Raw genomic sequence first — 22386 nt, forward strand, 5'->3', positions numbered from 1 at the left:
AAATTTTGATTATTTTTATTTTAAAAAATCGATTAATTCAATTCGATTTCGATTTTAAAATTCCTTATTCGGTTAAACCGAATTAATCAAACTAAAAAAATAATTTATAAATTTTAAATAAATAAATTTATAAATCCCTAATTAATTAGTAAAATTTTTATAATATTTAAAATTTTAATTAATTCGGTCAAAAATTCAATTTGTTTGATTTTTATTAAAAAATTTAATCAATTCAATTGGTTCAAAAAAAATTAATTTATTTAATTTTTAATTAATTCAATTCAATTTTAATTAAATACACATGTGTTATGCACCGGGGGCGACACTCAAAACAATAAAGATACTATTGAATTGAAATATATTATTTTTTATGCATGAAATAAAGATAAAAGCATAAATATATTTTTGGAATGACAATGGTTATAAGTACGATCTCAATTATTGATTAGTCATGAATAAATATATTCCATAGTCTATTGTATGATATTTGGATTAGATTAGATTAAGTCCATTAACATTCACTTGAACATTATCTTCTTTATGACTTTCAACTTCATACAATATTATAAAACTTCTCTTTAAATTGTAAAAGTACTTTAGGATAACAAGAATCCCAAATGCACACTCTCCTCCATTTCAACTATTTTACTTATATTTCTTAAAAAGAAATAATTGTAAACAAATATTTCTTGAAATTCATAAACTTCTACACTCAAATGTGAAGTGTAATGGAAATGCTAATCTCATCACCAACAGAATGAGAAACCAGAGCTTGTACCTGAAACAAGCTTCTTGCAAGCTAAACAGCAATACAAATACTTCAACTACATGCAGTGAATATGCTTATATGAAAAGGTCAAGTATAGGTTCAAAGAAACATACTAGTCTCACACAAAGATACAGAAGTGGAGTCAAACTTTTGTCTTGGCTGAAGTACATCTTTGTGCCAATGGAGATCCTTTAGTTCAAGACCCAGATCCTGTCCCAAGAAGAATGCTAGCAAGCTTCAAGTAGAGAAACTATTGATGATTATAACAGTGACCATGGCAGAGAGGTAGAAAAAGGCTGCAAAATTTCGATGCGGTGACTGACAATCTGCTGTGTATGAATCATGAGAATATTGCTCATGGCACCAGTCCAAGATCATTGAAGTACTCGTGCTCCAAGGCTTGACGAGCTGAGATTCTCTTACTGGGGTCTAAAATGAGCATTTTCTGGTAACCAAGGTGTTAGTAGGGGATTAGTAACAAGAGATTAAATTTGATCACAGGATTAGAATTAACAATACAAGATTTCTGCATATCATTTCTGCAAATACAAGGTATCTTATGTACATAGCGCATAGGTCTTGGAGATTTATGCCTTTATTTAAATAGATATGGTCCCAACAACTAGGAAGATCAGCAACCTATTTCTAGCATTTCATACTTGAAGACAAGCTTGAACTCGTAGAATCTAATCAAACAATACCAAATACCAGCACTTACTATGATTCAAGTGGAATTACATTTCATAGACATGTTGCACACAAAGGAGGACTTACAGAGAGAAGATCAATCCCTGGAGCTCCAAGATTAGGAACTACTGTTGCCAGATCCTGCACAGCAGATTAAACCTCATTAAGAGCAAATCGGAGCATAATCCATGTCATAACAACTGTGCCACAAAGGCAGAATAAAGAATGATTTAGTTTGCCTAGCCATTGCTTACAACTGAATGATTAGCCAAAAGATAATGCCATGTCTTGGCCATATGGAAGACCACAAGGGAGATAAGATTCCATTAGATTGTGTGCATCTCAATGTTGTAAACTCATGATGCTCATATTAATTAACTTGCAGGACAAGTGTGGCCAGATGATAAGGAAAATATCATGAGACAAGAAAATTCCCAGTTATGAAGCTTATTTCCAGTAGATATGTTTCTTTTCTCTATCTTTTGCTAGTGACTATATAACAGGAAGAAACTAGGCCTTGGAGTCATGCTTGTTACAGAGACAATCTTTAGTTAGCAGTGTTGGAGTTATTCTTGTAATTTCATAGTTATTAAGTTTACTTAGCTCCTAAGTTTCTTGGTCACCAAGTTTGTTTAGCCCCTAAATCAATTTGGCTACTCAGAAGTCTGTATAAAGAGACTTGTATAAATCTTTTGGGATAATGAATGATGATTTACAATTTTATTTTATGGTGTGGTCGCCAACCAATTAAAGTGTGATTGCTTGGGGAACCATAGGAGTGGTTGCCTAATCCTCTATTCTCCCTCTTCCTCTCCTTCCTTTGAAGCCAGGACCACTCTTATCTTTAATCCTAAGCTAAATAGTTGAGTTTTCCTAATGTTTCTGCTGCAAAATATCCTGCATTAACAAGTAGCAATAAACCACTTTCTTTTCTCTATCCAATCCTAATTATAGGCTTGGGGGAAGTGACATAGCATTAAGCAGCCACTTTCTAGTAATTTCAATGATTGACGATTTCTAAGGCCAAGATGGGAAAAGGAATCCTTGTTACATACCTTAGGTTGCCACTTGGGAAAAGCAGACTTGAAGTCAGGTAAGGAAGTAACTCCAGGCCAAGTTTCTTCATTTGGGGTACCCAAGATTCTGTAAAAACATAAAATATAAAAAAGGTACAAAGCTTGTTAGGCACACAGTATCTAAGAATTGAAAATGTTCAGCACTAGAATAATACAAAACCTGAATATCTTAAACAATTCATCAATCTCTGAGTCACCAGGGAACAATGGTTGCTGATTCACCATTTCAGCAAAAATACAGCCCACTGACCACATATCAACAGGTGTAGAATATTGTCTGGATCCAAGGAGGATTTCTGGAGCTCTATACCAAAGCGTTACTACCTAAAGTATGAAAAACAAAATCACAGCAGATACATGAGACTCTTGAAGTCTTTCATTGAGAATGTTTAAATCTCAATAGTGGGTGAGAATGTAGCCTGAAACCACTTGAATGTAGAGAGACTCTCAGCCTGTATGATGGGCTAGGGAGGAACTAAACTAAATACAACCTTAGGTCTGAACCTGCCCAAGCTGGCTCAAAAATGCCTTTGAAATAAAAACTGGTTCAGTGTTTCAGCTATGAAAATGTTGCAGTTTAAGGCTTGAAGGCATTGAAGTATGAAGTAATTGTGCCTCGTTATGACCAGCCACTCTTTACTGTGTCTCACGATGCCATGAGAAGCCCCAAATCAATAGAGCACTTGGTACCTTTATCAAGCTTCTAGGATTCCCCCACCCACACACAATGCAGGGAAAATATAACATTCGGTGCATGGACAGAAATATTAAGTAGAAACTATGCAAAAAAAATTAAAATGACAATTTTACTAGAATCTTAATTTATGAATTTTTTTATTTTTTATTTCTAATTTTTTGGATCAAAATACCAATTCTATTTTAAGCATAAATAATTTAAAGTTAAGCATATTAAAAAACATTCTGTACAATGTACTTTGTTGTGCCCAATGCACTTTTAAATGAAAGGAAGTTAATAGCAGACTATCAATGTTAACCAATGTACCAATCACATATGCCTAGCCCAATTGATTGGAATTTTCTGGTAATGTGATTCTGTGTGGGGATTTCATATTCCATGTATCAAATCTGTCCTAGGCCCTTAACATAAAAAATTGCAGAATTGGTTTAATATTAAGCTCAGTGTTCTAAAAGTAAATTTTGATCAGAATGAGCTTCATTTCCTTAGAAACATTAAGGGAATACTAAAAGTAATATGATGAAAAGTAGCACCTCATGTGTGAATGTCCGAACCGGAATGCCAAAAGCTCTAGCAAGCCCAAAGTCTGCAAGCTTCAATGCATTAGTTCTTCGATCAATCAAAAGATTTTGAGGCTTCAGATCTCGATGAAGAACCCTATGAGAATGACAGTAGGCAATGCCACGAAGTATTTGATACAAATAAGTCTGCACATGCATAAGAAATCAAAGACGAATATCATAGATATAGCTGCAGAAACCATATCTCCAACATTCAGAAACTTGTACATCATATAAACAAATAATTAACTTATATTTGTGGTTAGAATTGTGAATTTTAAATAATCTTTTCCCCTTGTTCACTCATTGGCATTGCATGTTCTAGCAGAAAGTAATTTATTTCTAGACTTGAGAAATATTTGTACTCGCAGACAGAAGCATATTGACCACAGTCCACAGAAGATCTTATATGTTGGCCATAAAAGATAGTTTATGCTAGAATGCATTCCAAAGACACTGCTAAATTCAGATGTTAGCATGTCCTTCAACAAAACCTTGAACTGCCTCAACATAGCTTTTTTCAGCTATTCTTCACCAACAATATGTTTTGAATAATATTCATGCTAAACAACATTGAAAGCATGTAATCCAAGCATCATATAGCATTAAACCAAGGCAGACTAAACAAGGAAAACAACTCACTTTAACTAATCGTGGATCTTTAGCAAATTCTGGGCAAGAGTCCATGTGCTTCTTCAAGTCTAAGTCGAGATACTCAAAAACTAAATAAATTCGTTTGTCGCTGTGGACTACATCCTGCAGTCTGCTAGTTCAATAGAATGATCAAAACCACCAAAACAGAGGTTTCTAAATATAGCATCACAAACAATTATAATTTCTGGTTGCATATGAACAAACGTGATAAAAAAAGCAAGGAGATTAAGAAAGTAGCTTCAAACTTCTAATGAAACTTTGAAGAGATAGTAGAAAGATCCGCATTTAGCTGATTTAGAATATCCAAATTATGAGGATCCTAAATCCTTCATCTAATCATTAATTTTATCCTTTCTAAATGATGAGCACGAGGCTATCATGCTAGATCAAAATCCATTGCACAACCAATTTAGTTCCATCTGATCCCCTAAATTTCATTAAGTATCAGGCAAGTCCTCTTTGGCAACATGGTCGTTGAATCATGTACCACTGGTAAATTTTTCGCACTGAGTAAGAAAGTTAAATAATAAACCAATAAACCCTAGCAAACTTTTATAGATACTCCCGTAATGAACTGGAAAAAAAAAACATTGCTAGTCAAAGCATACATTCAGAAAGCCAAAGGAAGCCATATGAAAGATTAAAAACTTGGCGAGACCTAAAGGTAAAAGCTTGAAAGGAATAAAGACCTGACAATGTTGCTGTGCTGCATTTCTTTCAGCAGAGAGATCTCTCTTATGGCAGTACTTGGAACCCCCTCGTCTTCATTCTCCAGCCGGATCTTCTTCAGAGCTATCGTCTCGTTAGTGACACGATCCCGAGCCTTGTACACCACCCCGTAAGTCCCCTCCCCAATCTTTTCCACCTTCTCATACTGCTACCAAAATCCCTCATTTCACAACCAGGAAAATAAATCATCAAAACCTTCGTTTGCGAGAAGCGCTCACCTGGTCCATTCTGTTCCCAGAAAAGCGGCGCTCCTCCCGGCACCCCAAAGTCAGGAAAGTCAAAGACCTAGCAATAAGAGACAGTTGAAAAAGAAAGAACTTTTATCGACTCCAAGCGGCTTAACCGAATCCAACAGTGACGAACCGAAACAAGCAACCAATCCTCCAGTTACTGATCGGTCCAAACAGGCGAAAGGGATGGCATTTCGTCAGGCAAGCCCCAATCAAATCATCACGCCAAAAGCAGATGACCGGAAAAAGAGAAAAATCCAAGACAATAACATAGAGGAAGCGGGCTCACCGACGAGGCGGATGATCGGAGAAGTGCGATCGGTCTCCGAAGCAGTCAAGGGGTGAAGAGTAGAGCGGGGAAGGGCGAGAATGGATGGACAGCGAGAGGCAGAGGGAGACGCGGGAGGGGGGAAGCTCGCCTCGGTCTCTACTTCGCGGCGTGGTGGCTGTTGCCCTGGTTAAATGCCTCGGGTAATGTCGGGGCAGACGATCGGGTGTCCAGGACGAGACAGGAAATCATCGGAACTACTCAGCGGTCCCCGCGAGCTATTGCGCTGAAAGTGACACGTCTGCTTTTCTTATTGAGTGGAAGACGACCAGCTTTGGGCCATGGAGACAAGATATACATATAATAAAATATATTCACTAAAATAAAATTAATCTTATTATTACTCTTTAAATACGATAATTTACTTAACTACGTAGTTAAGATTTTTATAATATCAAAATACATATTCAACTTTTATACTCATTGACGTACCTGATTATTTTCTATTATATCACTCATTTACCCGCAATCAAATCCTCATAACTCATACGATGTTATATGATAGTTTAATAAATTCATATAAAATAATTTAAGATGGTGTCAATTTTAAAAATTTATATCTCTGAAATTATAAACAGTACAATGAATTTGATTTGAAATGTTATTAAATTTTGATTAAAATTTATTTATATTTTTAAAAATTTTAAAATAGAACTATTTTAAAGGTTTTCAAATTAAAACTATTATATTATTAGGAGTCTTCTGAGTATAACAATGCTTTTGGATATGATCTCACAGTCTCTATTAAAAGTTGTGAGAGTTATGAGTTTTTTAAAATTTTTATAATCTTGAAATAATTTGAGATAAACTCGTTAAAGGACTTAGATTTGTCATACTTACTCACAATACTACTAAAAAAATTTCTACGACTCCTTTAGTTCATACCATGTCAATTTTTTAAAATTTTGAATACTAATTTTGACAAAAACTCGATAATGACCTTAGAAATCTCAAAATATTTTTAATCCAGGACATTACACTTAGGAATCTCCTAAGTGTAACCATAATCTTAGATCTAGATTCCACAATCTAAATTTAGAGATGTGAATTTTTAAATTTTTCACAACATTGAGACAATTTGGCATAGCTCATTGAAGTGTCTAAGTTTGCCCTCAGAGGCATGGTTGAATTGGTTACTGTGGGGCAACTTGTTACAATGGACAATGGTTGAATCTCGACGAAGTCGAGGTAATATCTTCCTCTGTAGTGGTCAATTGCTTGATTTATCAGATGATCGTAGGGTCGATCATATGGGATCGTTGGGATGATGGATTTCACTTTTTTTGCTGCATCTAAGTCTATCATACTTACTCACCAATATCAAGGACTCTCATTGTTCAAACCATGTCAATTTTTTTAAATTTTAAATACTATAAGTCTATCAACGAGTTTGAATCAAAATTCATTAATGACCTTAGAAAAATCATTTCAAATCAGGACTATTCACTTCTAAAAGTCTTCTGAGTGCAATTACACTCTCACATCTGAATTTTACAACTTACATTGAGGGTTATGAGTTTTTAAAATCATCACAATCTTTAAATTATTTGTTATAAACCCATTAAAAGACTTAGGTTTATCATACTTACTTACCAATATCACTAATGAGGAATTTAATTGGGGTTATCGTTAATAACTTTAGTTATCTGTCCAAGGTTATCAACGATAACCTTAATTTGGTTCAGATTATCAATGATTCCCGAGTAATGCAGCATTACTGCTACATCAATAAAACATGTTATAACCTTGGAATCTGATTAGTGATCACCTTGATAGCGTAAGGTTTTCTATGATTTCGAGGTTAACAATAAATTTTTTCCTAAATTATCCTCTAATATTTACCCTTTAAGATAAAAATATCCTTGAACGTATATCAAATATCAATCCGCCCTAGACTCATTTTAACCGACTCTCAAATCGCGTCATTTACAAATCGTGATTCCAAAATCCTAGCCGACTCCCTTCTCGGATGTTTTCTCCCCTCATCAACGTCAATTGTGGGGGATTTCCTCTTCCGAACTTGTGCACACGGCCAAGGGAGCAGGAGAAGCTTCTGTGAGAGATTTCTTTGTTTGATTCTTTTTCTCACTGTGTGCTAGAGCTCTCTTTAAAGTTTTTGTCACTGCAAGTTATATAGTTGAGAATTCTTATTTCTTTATTAAAGTTACTACATATCTGATTTTATATGTGAGCTTACTTCTATTGTTGGCTGTAATTTCAAAAATTTCAATACGTAATGAGTTCATGTTACGTGATCGTATCAAGTTTTTGCATACGTCAATACATTTGCTTTGGCTAGCATCTGGTGCATTGGTTGGGTTTCCATCATAGTGTTGATCTATTTTGATATTATTTAGAGTCCCATGTGTGTACGTCAGCATTTGCATATTGCATTATCCTCGAAGTATAGTTGAGTTAGTTATGACAGAGTAGAATTACAGAAGAGAGTAAGGATTCGAATCTTGACGAAGTCAAGATAATATCTTCCTCCATCATAGTCAACTACAGCTTCTCAATTTACCTCTTCATAGATGTCATGAGAACGATTATGTGGGACTGTTGAGGTGATAATTTTTTTTTTTTTGCACATCACACTATCATTTGGTGCTATTAACATCTATGTACTTGGTTTAATATTTTTTTAAAGCAGTTTTCATTAATAGTGGTCTGTAGCCTAATAATTATTTTCTCCATTTGAACCTTCCTAAAGAGCTGGAGCTTGTATGCAGATGTCTGTAACGGTATGGCTGTTGGAGTAATGTTTATCGCAAGCTTTTCTTTTATGCAAAAAAAAAAATCTATCACTCCAACGATTCCACACGGTTGATTCCATGATCATTTATGAGGAGGTAAATTAAGAAATTACTGTTGATTACGATGGAGGAGGATATTGTTTGACTTCATCAAAATTCAAATTCTTACCTTCTTCTACAAATCTACTTACATCATAATCTAACTCAACTATGTCTCGAGAGCTACTTGTCGCAAGCTTTGATTTAGTAGAAGAGGGACAGAACTACGGTAGTCTCCAAATAATTTAGCATTTAATACTAAAAAATTCAACATCTTGTTAGAGCTCATGTGATCTACTTGCATTGGTAATAGTTAAAATAGGAATAAAATAACATTTGTTTTTATATGTTTGGTGTGGTTGAATACACATTAAAATTTTATTTTTAAATTTATAATTATTTTTTAAGGACATTTGCTCTCACGTTGTATTTTTTAAATTTGTTTGGTTAAATATATATTAAAATTTTATTTTTTAACTTATAATTTAATTGTATTTTTTTTTAAATTAATCAAATATCAAATTGATTTAATTATAAAAATATTTAGAATTAAATAAAAAATAATACAATAAATATTAAACTAAGTAGATATACGTTGAGGAGGTCAACAATCCAAACACTCAATAGAGATTTGAGTAAGCGAGATCGGTGGCGGCCAAATAAACGAAAAAGAAAAAAAAACATAAAGGAAACTCAGAAGATTTGAGTCCACACATCAGAAATTAGCTTTAATTTGACAGGATAAGGCTTGAATCTTCACGTCAAGAGAGACCGTAGAAGCCCTTCATCCTCCACGCCATTGCTCGAAGCATGGCAACCTTGAAGCAGGCCTTCTTTCACCTCCATGGAAGGAGCTGCACCGGCACTCCTTCAGCAATATCCTGCTCAATGCAGCCCTCGCCAAACACCATCAAGGCTCCTCTCTCTCTCTTTACTGTCCCGATTAATTCAATTCTTATCCAGCCTCTTCCAAGTTTGAACCTTGAAACCTGAACTGAATGGCCATGCAGGTGGTGATCAATGGAGCTACAAAGGAGATAGGAAAGGCTGCAATCCTGGCAGTGACTCGAGCCAGAGGCATGGAGGTTGCAGGTGCTGTGGACACTAACTCAGTGGGACAAGATGCAGGACTGGTCCATCCAATATATTCATTCTCCTCACCTCACTGCTACCTGCTCAAACTGTCTTTAATTCAATTCATGCATGGCTAGCTGTAATGGATGATCTCCTTTTCCTTTCAGCTTTGTGGCATGGAAGAGCCCTTGGAGATTCCAATCCTCAATGACTTGACCATGATCTCAGGCTCCATATCACAGGTATTGAGTTCTTACTTTACCTTCCTGCATTTGTCTGTTTGATCCAAACGCAGGCAGTGACACAAGCTGCTGATTGATAGACCAAGGCAACTGGAGTAGTTGTCGATTTCACGGAGCCGGCAAGCGTCTACGACAATGTCAAACAGGTGCAATGCACGACCAACCAGATTCATTTTAACAAGTTTGTAACTTTCAGTTCTGCCCTGCAGGCAGCAGCCTTCGGCTTGAGAAGTGTTGTGTATGTCCCAGAGATAGAGCTGGAAACAGTCACTGCACTCTCTGTGTTCTGTGAGAAAGCAAGCATGGTGAGTGTTCGATTCAATGGCTGCCTTGTTACCTGATTCTTATACTCTTCTCCTTTGTTATCTATCAGGGCTGCCTCGTTGCTCCGACGCTGTCGATAGGCTCTGTCCTCCTCCAGCAAGCAGCAATCCAAGCTTCCTTCCACTACAACAACGTAGAGATTGTTGAATCCAGACCTGACCCCAAAGTGAGCAACTTCGACTCACTTCACCAGTCAGTAATCAAGAGTACTGAATTGCTTGGTGTTTGCAGGAACTGCCATCAGCAGAGGCAATCCAAATTGCTAACAATCTCACTGATCTCGGCCAAATGTATAACCGCGAAGATATCGCCACAGAGAATCCAGTTAGTACAAACAACCTCTTGCTGCTCTAGCTTTAGTGAATCAGATTGTGATATTTTTGGGTGCTCTTCAAGGCAAGGGGCCAGGTCCTTGGTGAAGATGGAGTGAGGGTTCATAGCATGGTCTTACCAGGCGCGCATTCGAGCACCACGGTGCACTTCTCAGGGCCTGGGGAGGTAAGCTCGAATCCATTTGAGCATGGAGTTTGTTGCACACATCAACTGTTCAGGGGATTGAAGAGAGTTTGTGCAGGTTTACTCTGTCAGGCATGATACAACAAGTGTTGGGAGCCTCATGCCGGGGCTCATTTTGGCCATCAGGAAGGTTGTTCGCTTGCAGGTATTTGGATTTGCTTTGTAACATCCTCTCCAAGAGATTCTAGACATGTAACCTGAAAGGTTTTTCTGGCAGAACTTAGTCTATGGACTGGAGAAGTTCTTGTAGCAGTTTGACGTCGATAAACCTGCACGAAAGAGCTGACAAAATATGCGACAAGTATTTGTCTACATGAGTCTGCTCAAGAATAAAGCCTATTGTTTAACAAGTACACCAGTTTCTTAGAAAGCTTGATATTGAATTGATTGTGTTACATTGTTACTTGGCCTAGATTTATCCAGCATAAAAACTATACAGTAGATAGCCATGAGCTGAGAAAAATAAAGAGTAGTTTTGACATACAAAGCAAAGAGCTTGAGCCTCTGAAAGGAGCCGCATCATTTCTCGTTTAAAAGATGCAAACAGATCAGCTAAGGGATTCGGGTAACAACAGGAGCTTATCTTGTTTGATCATCAACTTTGCAGCAAGATTATGACCTCGGGAAGTATACATAGCTTAATCACTACCATAAGAAAAGTTAAGAACATTAAACATATGGTACCATAGAGAAAAATCAGAGGGTGGGTCTGATTCAAATATGACACAAACCCTGTTACTTTACACTGATCTGTGTGAGGAGACAGTTAGATGCTTATAAGACAGCAGGCTCCTCTTCCAGATCATCAACATCACCATCATCATCAGAAAACTGAATGGGCCCTAGCAGCATACTAAGTATTACTTGGTTCCGTCTGACAAGTGCGGAATCTTGTAGCAAGGATTGCCATGAAGATGAAGATGAGTCCCTAGCATCGTCTTCTGTGACCCTCACTGGCAAAGTGTTGCTTCTTGCATCTGGGAAATAGGTCACAGCTAAACTATCCGTGCTCTCGTGAACATTGAGATCTAATACAGGTGATAGTGGGCGACCAAGAACTTGGACATGGCAGACGCTTCAAGATGCAAAAGAGCAAGTTAGAAGTGATTCAAATGAAGAGATAAATGAAACATGACATTCCTTTAAATTCATTTAAAAACTGATGCCTATGTATACAGCAAATGCTCAAAGGGATTGTTTATTTTGTAACATCTTGCGCCTATTTACATGCTAAATTCCTAAACATCTATATTTCACATTTGCATTTCTTGTACTTCTGTCCAAAATGTATGAACTGGTGCAGATAATGAGTAACAAGAAGAAAACAACAAATAATAAGAAAACAGGTAGATGATCCTGTCCTAACTTACCAAATATAATAGAGATCATCCATTGCTTGTTTCTGAACCCCACCCAGCAACTCAATCTGAAGAACACCACCAAGGCAGATAGTGGGCTTAGGAAGCTTGAAAGATTGCAAAACATTTTCCTGCTTAACCATTTTCAAAGAAACAATTAGGTATTACTTTCATGCTATATTTGTAAATACAAAGGCAGCAGCAGCAATGACATCAAGCCTCATACCTAATTCTTTAATAATGCACACATATACTATCACATATTCATATGCAAGAAGGTATGCCATTCATCCAAATTTAAGGTCATGCTACTCAGATACTAAATGGTTTAGAATGAAGACAAATTTGATGCCAAGATAAATGCAACAGAATTAAAATCCATAATGATGCTGCATTTAGAACATATCAACATTATACTCATACTTAAACAGAATTGATAAAACTAAGAATAAAAATGTCCTGTTTTCTACTATAACCACTCTGGATGAAATAAAGATGTCATTCACCAGTCATTGAGATACCAAAGACCAGTACAATATGAGGGACCATATCTTTTAAGGGCAGAATTTGTGATAAGCTACCATGAAATTATAAAATTAATATTCTTATATTACCTGGGCCATTGGAAACTCTGGTGAAGTATATCTCCAGTGGTATTGTTCAACGATAGCCGATTGCTGATCTGGGCTACTACTTATACCGGATCCTGATATGGAACACCCCATCTGGAAACGCACAGCTTTTGCAGAGTATATGGGATGACCATACTGAAAATATGCTGAATAAACAAAAAAGAAACAAATAAAATTACTGAATCTAAGTGGCATTCAAGTATTATGATGGCAGAAGAAAAAGGCTTGAATGACACCTCTGAATGGCTTAATCTTTATCTCATCAACAATACAGAGGTTTGCAACTAATTTGTAAGTTAGACTCTCTGACATACTAGGATCTCTATGTCCACTACTCGACCAATAAGAAGGTCTACGGTCAATCATTTCACTAGGGTCTAGTGTATTTGCAATGCTCTCATCTGGATAGTTATCAGTGCTGGAAGCACATATTGCCTGGGAAATACAATTCCTTTCACATTTAGAAGAACCAAGACAATGACTTAGGTACAGATACACACGATGCTCTCTCTCCAAGCTTTCCCATTCTGCAGCAGCACTACAGCCAACTTGTGCAGTCTTGTTAGCAGTACTTACTTCAAAGATGCAAGAAAAACTTGGCACGTCAGGATAATTCCTCAAGCATAGCCTTTTGCCAAAACCATTTGCAACAACTGCAATATAAATCAAACTGCTGCCTCAGAAACAAAACATGAAATATAATATGAAAAAAAACTACTACCATATGGCATATATTTCCTTGTCAAAATTTGCCTCATAATTAAGTCACACAATGACAGGATTAAATGTAGAGAAAAATGATGGCAGGAAGAGTAGCCCATATAAATATCACACAGTTAAACATGACAAAATCGTAATATAATGTGTAGGAGGATGACTAAAATAGAAAAGAGCATCAAGAGTATTATGCAATTATGATCTGAAAAGTTCTTGTATCACAATAAAAAGTTTAAGGTGATGGAAAGCTAGAAAGCTTTTATGGTGTAAAATAACAAACAGAACCGGAAATAGGTTTTACATCCATTCATCAAATTGATTTCCATAGATACAAATTCTTCACTATGCTTCCTTCTCCTGATAAACCCCTTCTAGAGAATCTTAAATAGAGCTTAATTTGGCACAGATAAAAAAAACAAAATGATTGAATTCATATACGAACTATCTGTAGACAACTGTATTCTGTATGTTTACCTTTCTGAATATTTAAGTAACAATGGTTCATATGAACATAAACAAACAAAGGTTCAATTTTGTCCACTACAATGAGCTGGACACAGTCAACAAACTCAACAAAAAAAATTGAAATCATAAAAAAAAAGCTCTTTTATTTCAAACTAGAAGCCTAAATAATATTACATTCATCAAAAACTTCCCAATTGCTCTGAATTAGGTGAATCTTTTGAACAATTGCTGAATCCTTGGGCAGGTAAGAGACAACCTAATGAACCAAATCATCATAGCATCCAGAATAAAAGTAAGAAAAAGCTATTCCTGTTGTAGCCACGGGCGAAATCAGAGCAACATAAACTGTAAAATCAGGTGAAGAAGAGCAATAGCCCCAAAATTATGGCTTCGTTTACAGCACTATCTCCTTCAAAGAATTGAACAAACGATCTGAGACAGCAGAAAATCACACAATCGTTTCCTCCCTCAACACACTCATCCGAAATCTATAGGAAAAACGACACACATAAATTCATAAAAGCAAAATAACTGTACCAAAAGAATTCTACACAAATAAATAGCCCATACATACCAAAACTGTACGCACCATATAAGTAGCTAGAAATTAAAACAAACAGTGAAGATAAGTGCTGTCTCCTGTGGAAACTAGTTCTCCTCCCACCCTTCATCAAGACGTATTTTTTTAGCTAGACAAACGACCCATGTCTAAAAATTGAGAATTCAGTAAATTTTCAACCGCAAAATGATAGGAGGGTAATCTAAGACGAAGTGCATGCGACAAACGTATATACAATCCACGTAGAGCTATTTCTCATCCTTCCCTAACGAATCAAACTAGGCAATAAAACAATTAAAGAGCAATCTTACTCATCCATCGCCTATCAGAAACCCGGTAACTCACCGAACATGCGCCAGGACCAGGACACCGCGCTGACCCGCGCGAGGTCCGCTGGATCGTCGAGGCGCGAGAGCACGGCGGCGGAGACGTCCGGACTCAGCCATTCTAAGAAGTTCCAGCGGCCACCCATCCTCGGAAACCAACTGGGCAGCCCGAAAAATGTGAGGAAATGGGAAGAAAGTCAGGATCTCACTCGCGGGAAGGCCGCGGGTACGATCGCGGAAGGGACGGCCGAACGCGGAGGGGCAGGGAAGCGAAACCCTAGAGCGAAAGATGAGGGAATGGATTCCAGAGAGAGAGAGAGAAGGAGAGAGAGTGGCGGAGAAGAAGGCAGAGGCAACAAAAGAAGAACCCAAATCGTTCACTGTCTCTCCGGAATTTTCTAGATATTTACTAAAATAGCTTATTTCGCCCAAGGTAATTATGCAACATACTCCTCCATTTTGCACTTTTCTCACTGGCGCATAATAATTATTTGTTTAAGAAACGTTGACATTGCGAAGAAGTCCAAATTGATAAATTCGGCCCCAACGATAAGAGGTTTATGGATTTTTAAAACATTATGGTTGATATTGCATATTCTATTTTATAAAAAGATTATGAAAAATAATATGAAATATGATTATCTATCTAAGTGGGATTGAATTGGACAACCGTCACTTGGTTTTTAGATAGAAATTGATCATATTACAAATTTACATTTTTTTCTAATATTCAAGTGGAATATGATTCAATTAATTATAATTTCTCGATATTTATTTTCCTCATAAATGATCATGAGATCGATGTGTGGGATCTGGATTGGCCGCCGTATGCGCTTCCCGATTTTTGGTGGAAAAGAAAAGTGGAATATCCCCAAGAATTGAGTCCATAGTGAGAGATCGATTTTTGATGGTTTTCAATAGGTAAATCTTTCGAATGTACTTAATGGACAAATCAAGGGGATATCACTTTTGAATATACTCAATGGTAAATCAAGGGGAAGATAGCTCATCTCATATCTATAAAGGTCTGGAATATCAAAAAATATATATAAAAAAATAGATAAATTATTTGACAGAAAATACTCTCTTCCATAGATTTTTTATACAAAACAATATCATTTTACAAATATTTTGGTGCTATCTTACACAAAACAGCTTCAAAGAACTAAGATGGTAAACGAATTAATTATTCATGAGTAAATTTAATATTTAACTTAGTAAAAATTTATTAATATTCGTTTAATATATAGTCAGATTAATTAAATAAATAAGTTTAAAAATTGTAATATTTAAAAGCTAAATTTATTAATGAAGTTATTTTATTAGTATGATAAAATAAACAACTAAACTTTTAAATGCAAACTCATCAATCAATTAAATAAATTTAAAAATAACAAATTTAAATAATTAAATAAATTTAAATTAAAAGTTCAATAATATATAAATGAATCAATTTAAACTAAACTTAAATTAACCTAAGCGTAAATAAGAATTAAATCAAACTTAAATAATCATTGAACAACTTAATTCATTTTAAATTTACTATTTTGAATAATATAAAATTTGATTTGACTTAACCTATTTACAGTCCTAAAATCAGCTCTTAAAGGGTATTTTAGATAAAAATATATATATAAATGTAGCGTTGCTTTAATATTTTTTCTTTAAAAAATATTCTTTTGATGATATAGATAAAAAAACATGCTCTTTTTTTTATAGTTTTAAAGTAGGAGTTCATGTGAGAAGCTTGGCTATAACTCTTACAAAGACTTCTCAATTAGTTATTAAACAAAATACAAATATTGACTATCAAACATTTCAAGATAAGATTGAGTTTAGGGTTAAGTGTGCTGGGGCGAGAGTAGTACCAGGACATGACCCCTTGGGAAAATGCATTTATTTTTACCTCTTCATAGATAGTCGTGAACAATTTCTTGATTTTTACCTCCTCACAGATAGTCGTGAGACTGACAATGTGGGATGAAGATTTTTTTGTAGAAGAGTTTCTCAATGACAGATTTGAGAAAGCGAACTAACCATCATAAACATTTATAGATTATTCTAATGATTGATGAAAAATTTTCATGATACTAAATTGATCATTCTTAGAATTAATCAGTGTAAATTAAATACCTGAAATTAAAAAATTAACAAATTTAAATTTCTCCAACTTTCTGAAAATTTTATCTCAAGAAATCAAATACACACTCCCATTCAAAAACTTCATTCAGGAACTTCTGAGAGTCCATGAAGTCAACAAACATCTCATCATTTTTCTCCTCTCAAATATAAGTATGTACATCATTTGCACTCAATTGCTTACAAAAGAGCAATACCAATCAGCTCTACTACTGGTATCTTCTAATTCAGTAAAGACTGCTTGATCTATTCTACGTCGTCAGGTCAGCGGCAAAGATTTTTCCTTGTCTAAACCCTTTGGGATAGATGAAAACAGAATCAACACAAAGGCCTCCTTTTGTGTGCGTGCAGTCAATCTGCTTCATAGAGAACTTGAGGCTGGTCGGCACATCGGAGTCCTCTACAACAAAATCACCTGCATGGTATAGGATCCAGCTCCCAATCTTATCTAGGCAACACTTGGATCGAGCAAGTTGGCCATCTGAAGTGGACAGCTGAAACCGCACCGGCTTTATGCCCCACCCGTGTACGTGTTCAGTGATGCATATCCGGCGGCCGAGTCGCTTGGTGGCACGCCCTAAATGGAGGCGGAAGAAGAGGCTGTAGGAACCAGCTGGGAAGCAAAAGTCAACTTCTCCATCTACCTCAAACCACCAAGTTTGATGAAGCTAAGCTACTGAGTGGAATCTGCAAAGCGATGAATATTATAGTTACTGAAGTTGACAGTGCAGATACCAAACCGCATAGTTAGGTTTCTGTAATATCCAATGTCAAGTGGTTTGCTAAATATGAAAGTTGGATACACATTTTGGGTATTATGGAAACCTGACTACACGGTTCAGTAAATTGCCGTTGTTGGTATGAAGCAACCCTAGTGTGCTAGTACTAGATGATGCCCACTTCATCTGTTATGGCAACATTGCATTCTGACTGTCCTCTAGGAAAATGCTAGTTACTGAAGATGACAATGCAGATAAAGGATTGTTGACATGATGCATGTATCATGAACCCTAGTATGCCACTAAAAGATGTACATTTTATCTGTTATGGCAACATTTCCAATCCTTTGACAAAGCCTAGTGTTCAAATCCTTGCTCAAGATGTGTCTAACACTAGATTTCCATCCCTACAGAATACAAACAGCAACGTAACCTTTACCAACAAATTTTTCTCATCTTAGTTTTGTTTCAGTTCGTTACAATCAGTCCATTAAAGTGAGGGAATGGATTGCAAAGCCTAAAGTTTCTTCAATAACAACAAAGGATTCATTAGACAAAAGGAAGATGAGCACACTATATATAAAGAGAATGATTCCAGACTAGGATGCAGTTACCCAACCAATTCTTGATCAGAAGCTACTTAAGTTGATGGATCCAAAATAATTCCCAGGAGAAAAAGTTTAGCCAGAATAGAAGATATCAAGTTTAGGAGGTTAGATAAAATGGTGTATCCAGAATTAATATTGGGAACAATCAAAATAGAGTTCATATCTGGAGTAGCTATATCAACAGCAGAAAACTGCTATTCAAATGGCTATTAACAAATCAAAGGACTAAGTGACAACAACAATAAGAATTGGAAATGATTCACAATAAACCTATCAAACCAAACCATAAAAACCAAGTGACAACCACTGAGTTTAAGATATGCGTTATTTTATTTACGTTGCAAATTGATCTAACATTTCAAAGCTGATAATCTATTTTTGATAAAAAAGACACAACTTTTATGTGAAATGTAAGGCATATTAATAGTAACATCATAATACAGCATGTATCTCCGTGCTTGCTTCCAATATATTCACACTTCAGAGAGTTTAGCAAAAACACCATCAACCGAAGAGTGAGTTTGGTGATTTGAGAACTAGAATATCAATTTTCAAGGTCACTAAATAAGCTATGAGTTGAATTTCCTCTTCTGATGCACAAGTGTTGTATTATTTATTGTATATCCAACTTCTGCATGCAATACTTCTGCTTCAAATAAAATCTCAATTCAGATTAGATGAACATATACCCAGATTCCTCTGTAGTGAGATAGTTCCAGTATCTCCGATCTTCAATTCCTGTTATCAGCAGAGCCCTCGAGGAAATTGACATACAGATTTCACCAGTGGTCCTCTCAAGCCAAAATTCCTACAACCCAATAGATAAGCCATAAGATCATAGCTAAAACAAGCATGTGATGAGAAATACTCCCAAAAGAAACACCTTTACTTCTTTGATTCTTCTCCAGCCATCACGAAATTCCAATCTGTTCCTAAAGCCAAGAAAATCAACAATCGAAACCCCAAAATCACGAAATAAACTTCAAGTTACGATCAATCTTGAAGAGAAAAAGGAAAGATAGCAATCCAGTATACATATCCAAAACATTTTAAAAAAACAAATTTGATTTCCACATCGTTCGGAAGGAAGATTTTTTACGATTATACATTCTCTGTTTATAATGCGAGGAATCGTGATCGGAACCCATCAATGACCATAATTACTTGAAGAATGTCAGGAAAAAGATGAGCGGATGAACCCAGAAGACACACCTTGGTACCCTCATCCAAGGGAACCGGACGACAAAGCCGCGCATAGATCTCTTTCTTGCAAAGACGGCTTTTCTTGTGAGGGTTTTCCTCATCCGAGGCCAGCGCCAACAGATGCCGGTAATTCCTCGGGAGCTTCGCTTCCCACACCGAGTCCGAGGCTGGTCGGCACATCGGAGTTCTCTACAACAAAATCACCTGCATGGTATAGGATCCAGCTCCCAATCTTATCTAGGTAACACTTGGATCGAGCAAGTTGGCCATCTGAAGTGGACAGATGAAACCGCACCGGCTTTATGTCCCACCCATGTATGTGTTCAGTGATGCATATCCGACGGCTGAGTCGCTTGGTGGCACGCCCTAAATGGAGGCGGAAGAAGAGGCTGTAGGAACCAGCTGGGAAGCAAAAGTCAACTTCTCCATCTACCTCAAACCACCAAGTTTGATGAAGGTAAGCTACTGAGTGGAATCTGCAAAGCCATGAATATTACAGTTACTGAAGTTGACAGTGCAGATACCAAACCGCATAGTTAGGTTTCTGTAATATCCAATGTCAAGTGGTTTGCTAAATATGAAAGTTGGATACGCATTTTGAATATTATGGAAACCTGACTACACGGTTCAGTAAATTGCCGTTGTTGGTATGAAGCAACCCTAGTGTGCTAGTACTAGATGATGCCCACTTCATCTGTTATGGCAACATTGCATTCTGACTGTCCTCTAGGAAAATGCTAGTTACTGAAGATGACAATGCAGATAAAGGATTGTTGACATGATGCATGTATCACAAACCCTAGTATGCCACTAAAAGATGTACATTTTATCTGTTATGGCAACATTTCCAATCGTTTGAGAAAGCCTAGTGTTCAAATCCTTGCTCAAGATGTGTCTCACACTAGATTTCCATCCCTACAGAATAGGAATACAAACAGCAACGTAACCTTTACCAACGAATTTTTCTCATCTTAGTTTTGTTTCAGTTCGTTACAATCAGTCCATTAAAGTGAGGGAATGGATTGCAAAGCCTAAAGTTTCTTCAATAACAACAAAGGATTCATTAGACGAAAGGAAGATGAGCACACTATATATAAAGAGAATGATTCCAGACTAGGATGCAGTTACCCAACCAATTCTTGATCAGAAGCTACTTAAGTTGATGGATCCAAAATAATTCCCAGGAGAAAAAGTTTAGCCAGAATAGAAGATATCAAGTTTAGGAGGTTAGATAAAATGGTGTATCCAGAATTAATATTGGGAACAATCAAAATAGAGTTCATATCTGGAGTAGCTATATCAACAGCAGAAAAACTGCTATTCAAATGGCTATTAGCAAATCAAAGGACTAAGTGACAACAACAATAAGAATTGGAAATGATTCACAATAAACCTATCAAACCAAACCATAAAAACCAAGTGACAACCACTGAGTTTAAGATATGCGTTATTTTATTTACGTTGCAAATTGATCTAACATTTCAAAGCTGATAATCTATTTTTGATAAAAGACACAAGTTTTATGTGAAATGTAAGGCATATTAATAGTAACATCATAATACAGCATGTATCTCTGTGCTTGCTTCCAATATATTCACACTTCAGAGAGTTTAGCAAAAACACCATCAACCGAAGAGTGAGTTTGGTGATTTGAGAACTAGAATATCAATTTTCAAGGTCACTAAATAAGCTATGAGTTGAATTTCCTCTTCTGATGCACAAGTGTTGTATTATTTATTGTATAACCAACTTCTGCATGCAATACTTCTGCTTCAAAGAAAATCTCAATTCAGATTAGATGAACATATACCCAGATTCCTCTGTAGTGAGATAGTTCCAGTATCTCCGATCTTCAATTCCTGTTATCAGCAGAGCCCTCGAGGAAATTGACATACAGATTTCACCAGTGGTCCTCTCAAGCCAAAATTCCTACAACCCAATAGATAAGCCATAAGATCATAGCTAAAACAAGCATGTGATGAGAAATACTCCCAAAAGAAACACCTTTACTTCTTTGATTCTTCTCCAGCCATCACGAAATTCCAATCTGTTCCTAAAGCCAAGAAAATCAACAATCGAAACCCCAAAATCACGAAATAAACTTCAAGTTACGATCAATCTTGAAGAGAAAAAGGAAAGATAGCAATCCAGTATACATATCCAAAACATTTTAAAAAAAACAAATTTGATTTCCACATCGTTCGGAAGGAAGATTTTTTACGATTACACATTCTCTGTTTATAATGCGAGGAATCGTGATCGGAACCCATCAATGACCAGAATTACTTGAAGAATGTCAGGAAAAAGATGAGCGGATGAACCCAGAAGACACACCTTGGTACCCTCATCAAAGGGAACCGGACGACAAAGCCGCGCATAGATCTCTTTCTTGCAAAGACGGCTTTTCTTGTAAGGGTTTTCCTCATCCGAGGCCAGCGCCAACAGATGCCGGTAATTCCTCGGGAGCTTCGTCTCCCACACCGAGTCCGAGGAGGACGCCCCCCGAAATGTCCGGCTGAGCCGGGCCGCGCGGCAGATTTCCAGCGGCTCAAGGTAAGCAAGAACCGCCGCGACGCAGTTCTCCGGGAGATTCCCCAGCCCCGTCGGGAGGCCGGCCGCCTCACCTTCCGGCCCCATGACGCTCGACAATCCGACGCCCATCTTCCCTGCGCAAAGAAGCAGCCACTTCGTCAGCGCCGCCGACGAAGCAACAAAAAAGCCCCAACTTTTGACTCGCGAACCTTGCACAATCACCGCTAGTAAGCGAAAAATTCACAGAAAAACAAGAACTTTGGGGAGGGAGAAGAGATACAGATCCACGCCAACCATCTTCCAACCGATCAGCTCACCTTTTCCTGGTTCAATTCTCCGCTCTCCTCGATCGAATGAAGCGTGGACAAAGGGCGAGGACGAAGGGCGAGGACGAAAATTGATCCGATGGCCTCTCGTATATAAATTGGCGATGATCCAAATGACCAAACT

At 36.7% G+C, this 22386-nt stretch overlaps 4 protein-coding genes and 1 pseudogene across 8 annotated transcripts; 1 reads left to right on the plus strand and 4 right to left on the minus strand.

Annotated features, from left to right (window-relative positions):
* Positions 1-814: 814 nt before the first annotated feature.
* LOC141828413 (cell division control protein 2 homolog A) lies at positions 815-5908 on the minus strand. The gene is made up of 9 exons (XM_074715840.1): positions 5692-5908; positions 5391-5457; positions 5133-5317; positions 4432-4552; positions 3763-3936; positions 2693-2856; positions 2512-2599; positions 1544-1597; positions 815-1214 (listed from the first exon to the last, which is right to left on the minus strand). Exons 2-9 carry the CDS (start codon positions 5397-5399, stop codon positions 1125-1127), a joined length of 885 nt encoding a protein of 294 aa, XP_074571941.1. The 5' UTR covers positions 5400-5457; positions 5692-5908; the 3' UTR covers positions 815-1124.
* Positions 5909-9279: 3371 nt separating this feature from the next.
* Positions 9280-11062, plus strand: LOC141828412 (dihydrodipicolinate reductase-like protein CRR1, chloroplastic). Its single transcript, XM_074715839.1, has 10 exons — positions 9280-9437; positions 9533-9655; positions 9764-9838; positions 9919-9984; positions 10048-10143; positions 10212-10328; positions 10394-10486; positions 10559-10660; positions 10737-10823; positions 10896-11062. Exons 1-10 carry the CDS (start codon positions 9333-9335, stop codon positions 10926-10928), a joined length of 897 nt encoding a protein of 298 aa, XP_074571940.1. The 5' UTR covers positions 9280-9332; the 3' UTR covers positions 10929-11062.
* Positions 11038-15078, minus strand: LOC141828410 (F-box protein At4g00755-like). Of its 2 annotated transcripts, XM_074715838.1 has the most exons (6): positions 14755-15078; positions 12905-13321; positions 12651-12814; positions 12049-12167; positions 11410-11753; positions 11038-11323 (listed from the first exon to the last, which is right to left on the minus strand). In XM_074715838.1, the coding sequence occupies exons 1-5, from the start codon at positions 14879-14881 to the stop codon at positions 11453-11455; spliced, it is 1128 nt and encodes a 375-aa protein (XP_074571939.1). In that variant the 5' UTR covers positions 14882-15078; the 3' UTR covers positions 11038-11323; positions 11410-11452. The 2 variants fall into 2 exon arrangements, with proteins under 2 accessions (XP_074571939.1, XP_074571938.1); XM_074715837.1 differs by having other exon boundaries at positions 11038-11753.
* Positions 15079-17125: 2047 nt separating this feature from the next.
* Positions 17126-19183, minus strand: LOC141827991 (F-box protein PP2-A13-like; annotated as a pseudogene).
* On the minus strand, positions 18891-22313 carry LOC141827989 (F-box protein PP2-A15-like). Of its 4 annotated transcripts, XR_012601730.1 has the most exons (6): positions 22254-22313; positions 21739-22070; positions 21215-21333; positions 19414-19880; positions 19085-19133; positions 18978-19009 (listed from the first exon to the last, which is right to left on the minus strand). XR_012601730.1 is itself a non-coding variant. In XM_074715337.1 (4 exons), exons 2-4 carry the CDS (start codon positions 22063-22065, stop codon positions 19502-19504), a joined length of 825 nt encoding a protein of 274 aa, XP_074571438.1. In that variant the 5' UTR covers positions 22066-22070; positions 22254-22313; the 3' UTR covers positions 19183-19501. The 4 variants fall into 4 exon arrangements, 2 of the variants coding, with proteins under 2 accessions (XP_074571438.1, XP_074571439.1); XR_012601731.1 differs by lacking the exon at positions 19085-19133 and having other exon boundaries at positions 18891-19009; XM_074715337.1 differs by lacking the exons at positions 18978-19009; positions 19085-19133 and having other exon boundaries at positions 19183-19880.
* Positions 22314-22386: the final 73 nt, after the last annotated feature.

The sequence above is a fragment of the Curcuma longa genome, chromosome 4, assembly GCF_044706935.1.
Source record: "Curcuma longa cultivar G26 ecotype Majalengka, Jawa Barat chromosome 4, ITB_CL_G26_1.1, whole genome shotgun sequence".
In the NCBI taxonomy this organism is placed as follows: Eukaryota; Viridiplantae; Streptophyta; class Magnoliopsida; order Zingiberales; family Zingiberaceae; genus Curcuma; species Curcuma longa.

Bases quoted from the DNA above. Each gene is read 5' to 3' on its own strand.
- LOC141828410 (XM_074715838.1), bottom strand. From the start codon at position 14,881: ATGGGTGGCCGCTGGAACTTCTTAGAATGGCTGAGTCCGGACGTCTCC. The intron at 13,322-14,754 runs GTGAGTTACCGG...TTTATATTGCAG, and splicing joins CTGGTCCTGGCGCATGTTCG to TTGTTGCAAATGGTTTTGGC. The intron at 12,815-12,904 runs GTGTCATTCAAG...TTGTTTATTCAG, and splicing joins AAAGATTAAGCCATTCAGAG to CATATTTTCAGTATGGTCAT.
- LOC141827989 (XM_074715337.1), bottom strand. From the start codon at position 22,065: ATGGGCGTCGGATTGTCGAGCGTCATGGGGCCGGAAGGTGAGGCGGCC. The intron at 21,334-21,738 runs GTGTGTCTTCTG...ATTGGGTTGTAG, and splicing joins CCTTTGATGAGGGTACCAAG to GAATTTTGGCTTGAGAGGAC. The intron at 19,881-21,214 runs GTATATGTTCAT...ATGGCTTTGCAG, and splicing joins CTCACTACAGAGGAATCTGG to ATTCCACTCAGTAGCTTACC.
- LOC141828412 (XM_074715839.1), top strand. From the start codon at position 9,333: ATGGCAACCTTGAAGCAGGCCTTCTTTCACCTCCATGGAAGGAGCTGC. The intron at 10,144-10,211 runs GTGAGTGTTCGA...GTTATCTATCAG, and splicing joins TCTGTGAGAAAGCAAGCATG to GGCTGCCTCGTTGCTCCGAC. The intron at 10,824-10,895 runs GTATTTGGATTT...TTTTTCTGGCAG, and splicing joins GGAAGGTTGTTCGCTTGCAG to AACTTAGTCTATGGACTGGA.
- LOC141828413 (XM_074715840.1), bottom strand. The intron at 4,553-5,132 runs GTCTTTATTCCT...TTGAACTAGCAG, and splicing joins CAGCACAGCAACATTGTCAG to ACTGCAGGATGTAGTCCACA. The intron at 1,598-2,511 runs GTATGTAACAAG...TCTGCTGTGCAG, and splicing joins TTCCCAAGTGGCAACCTAAG to GATCTGGCAACAGTAGTTCC.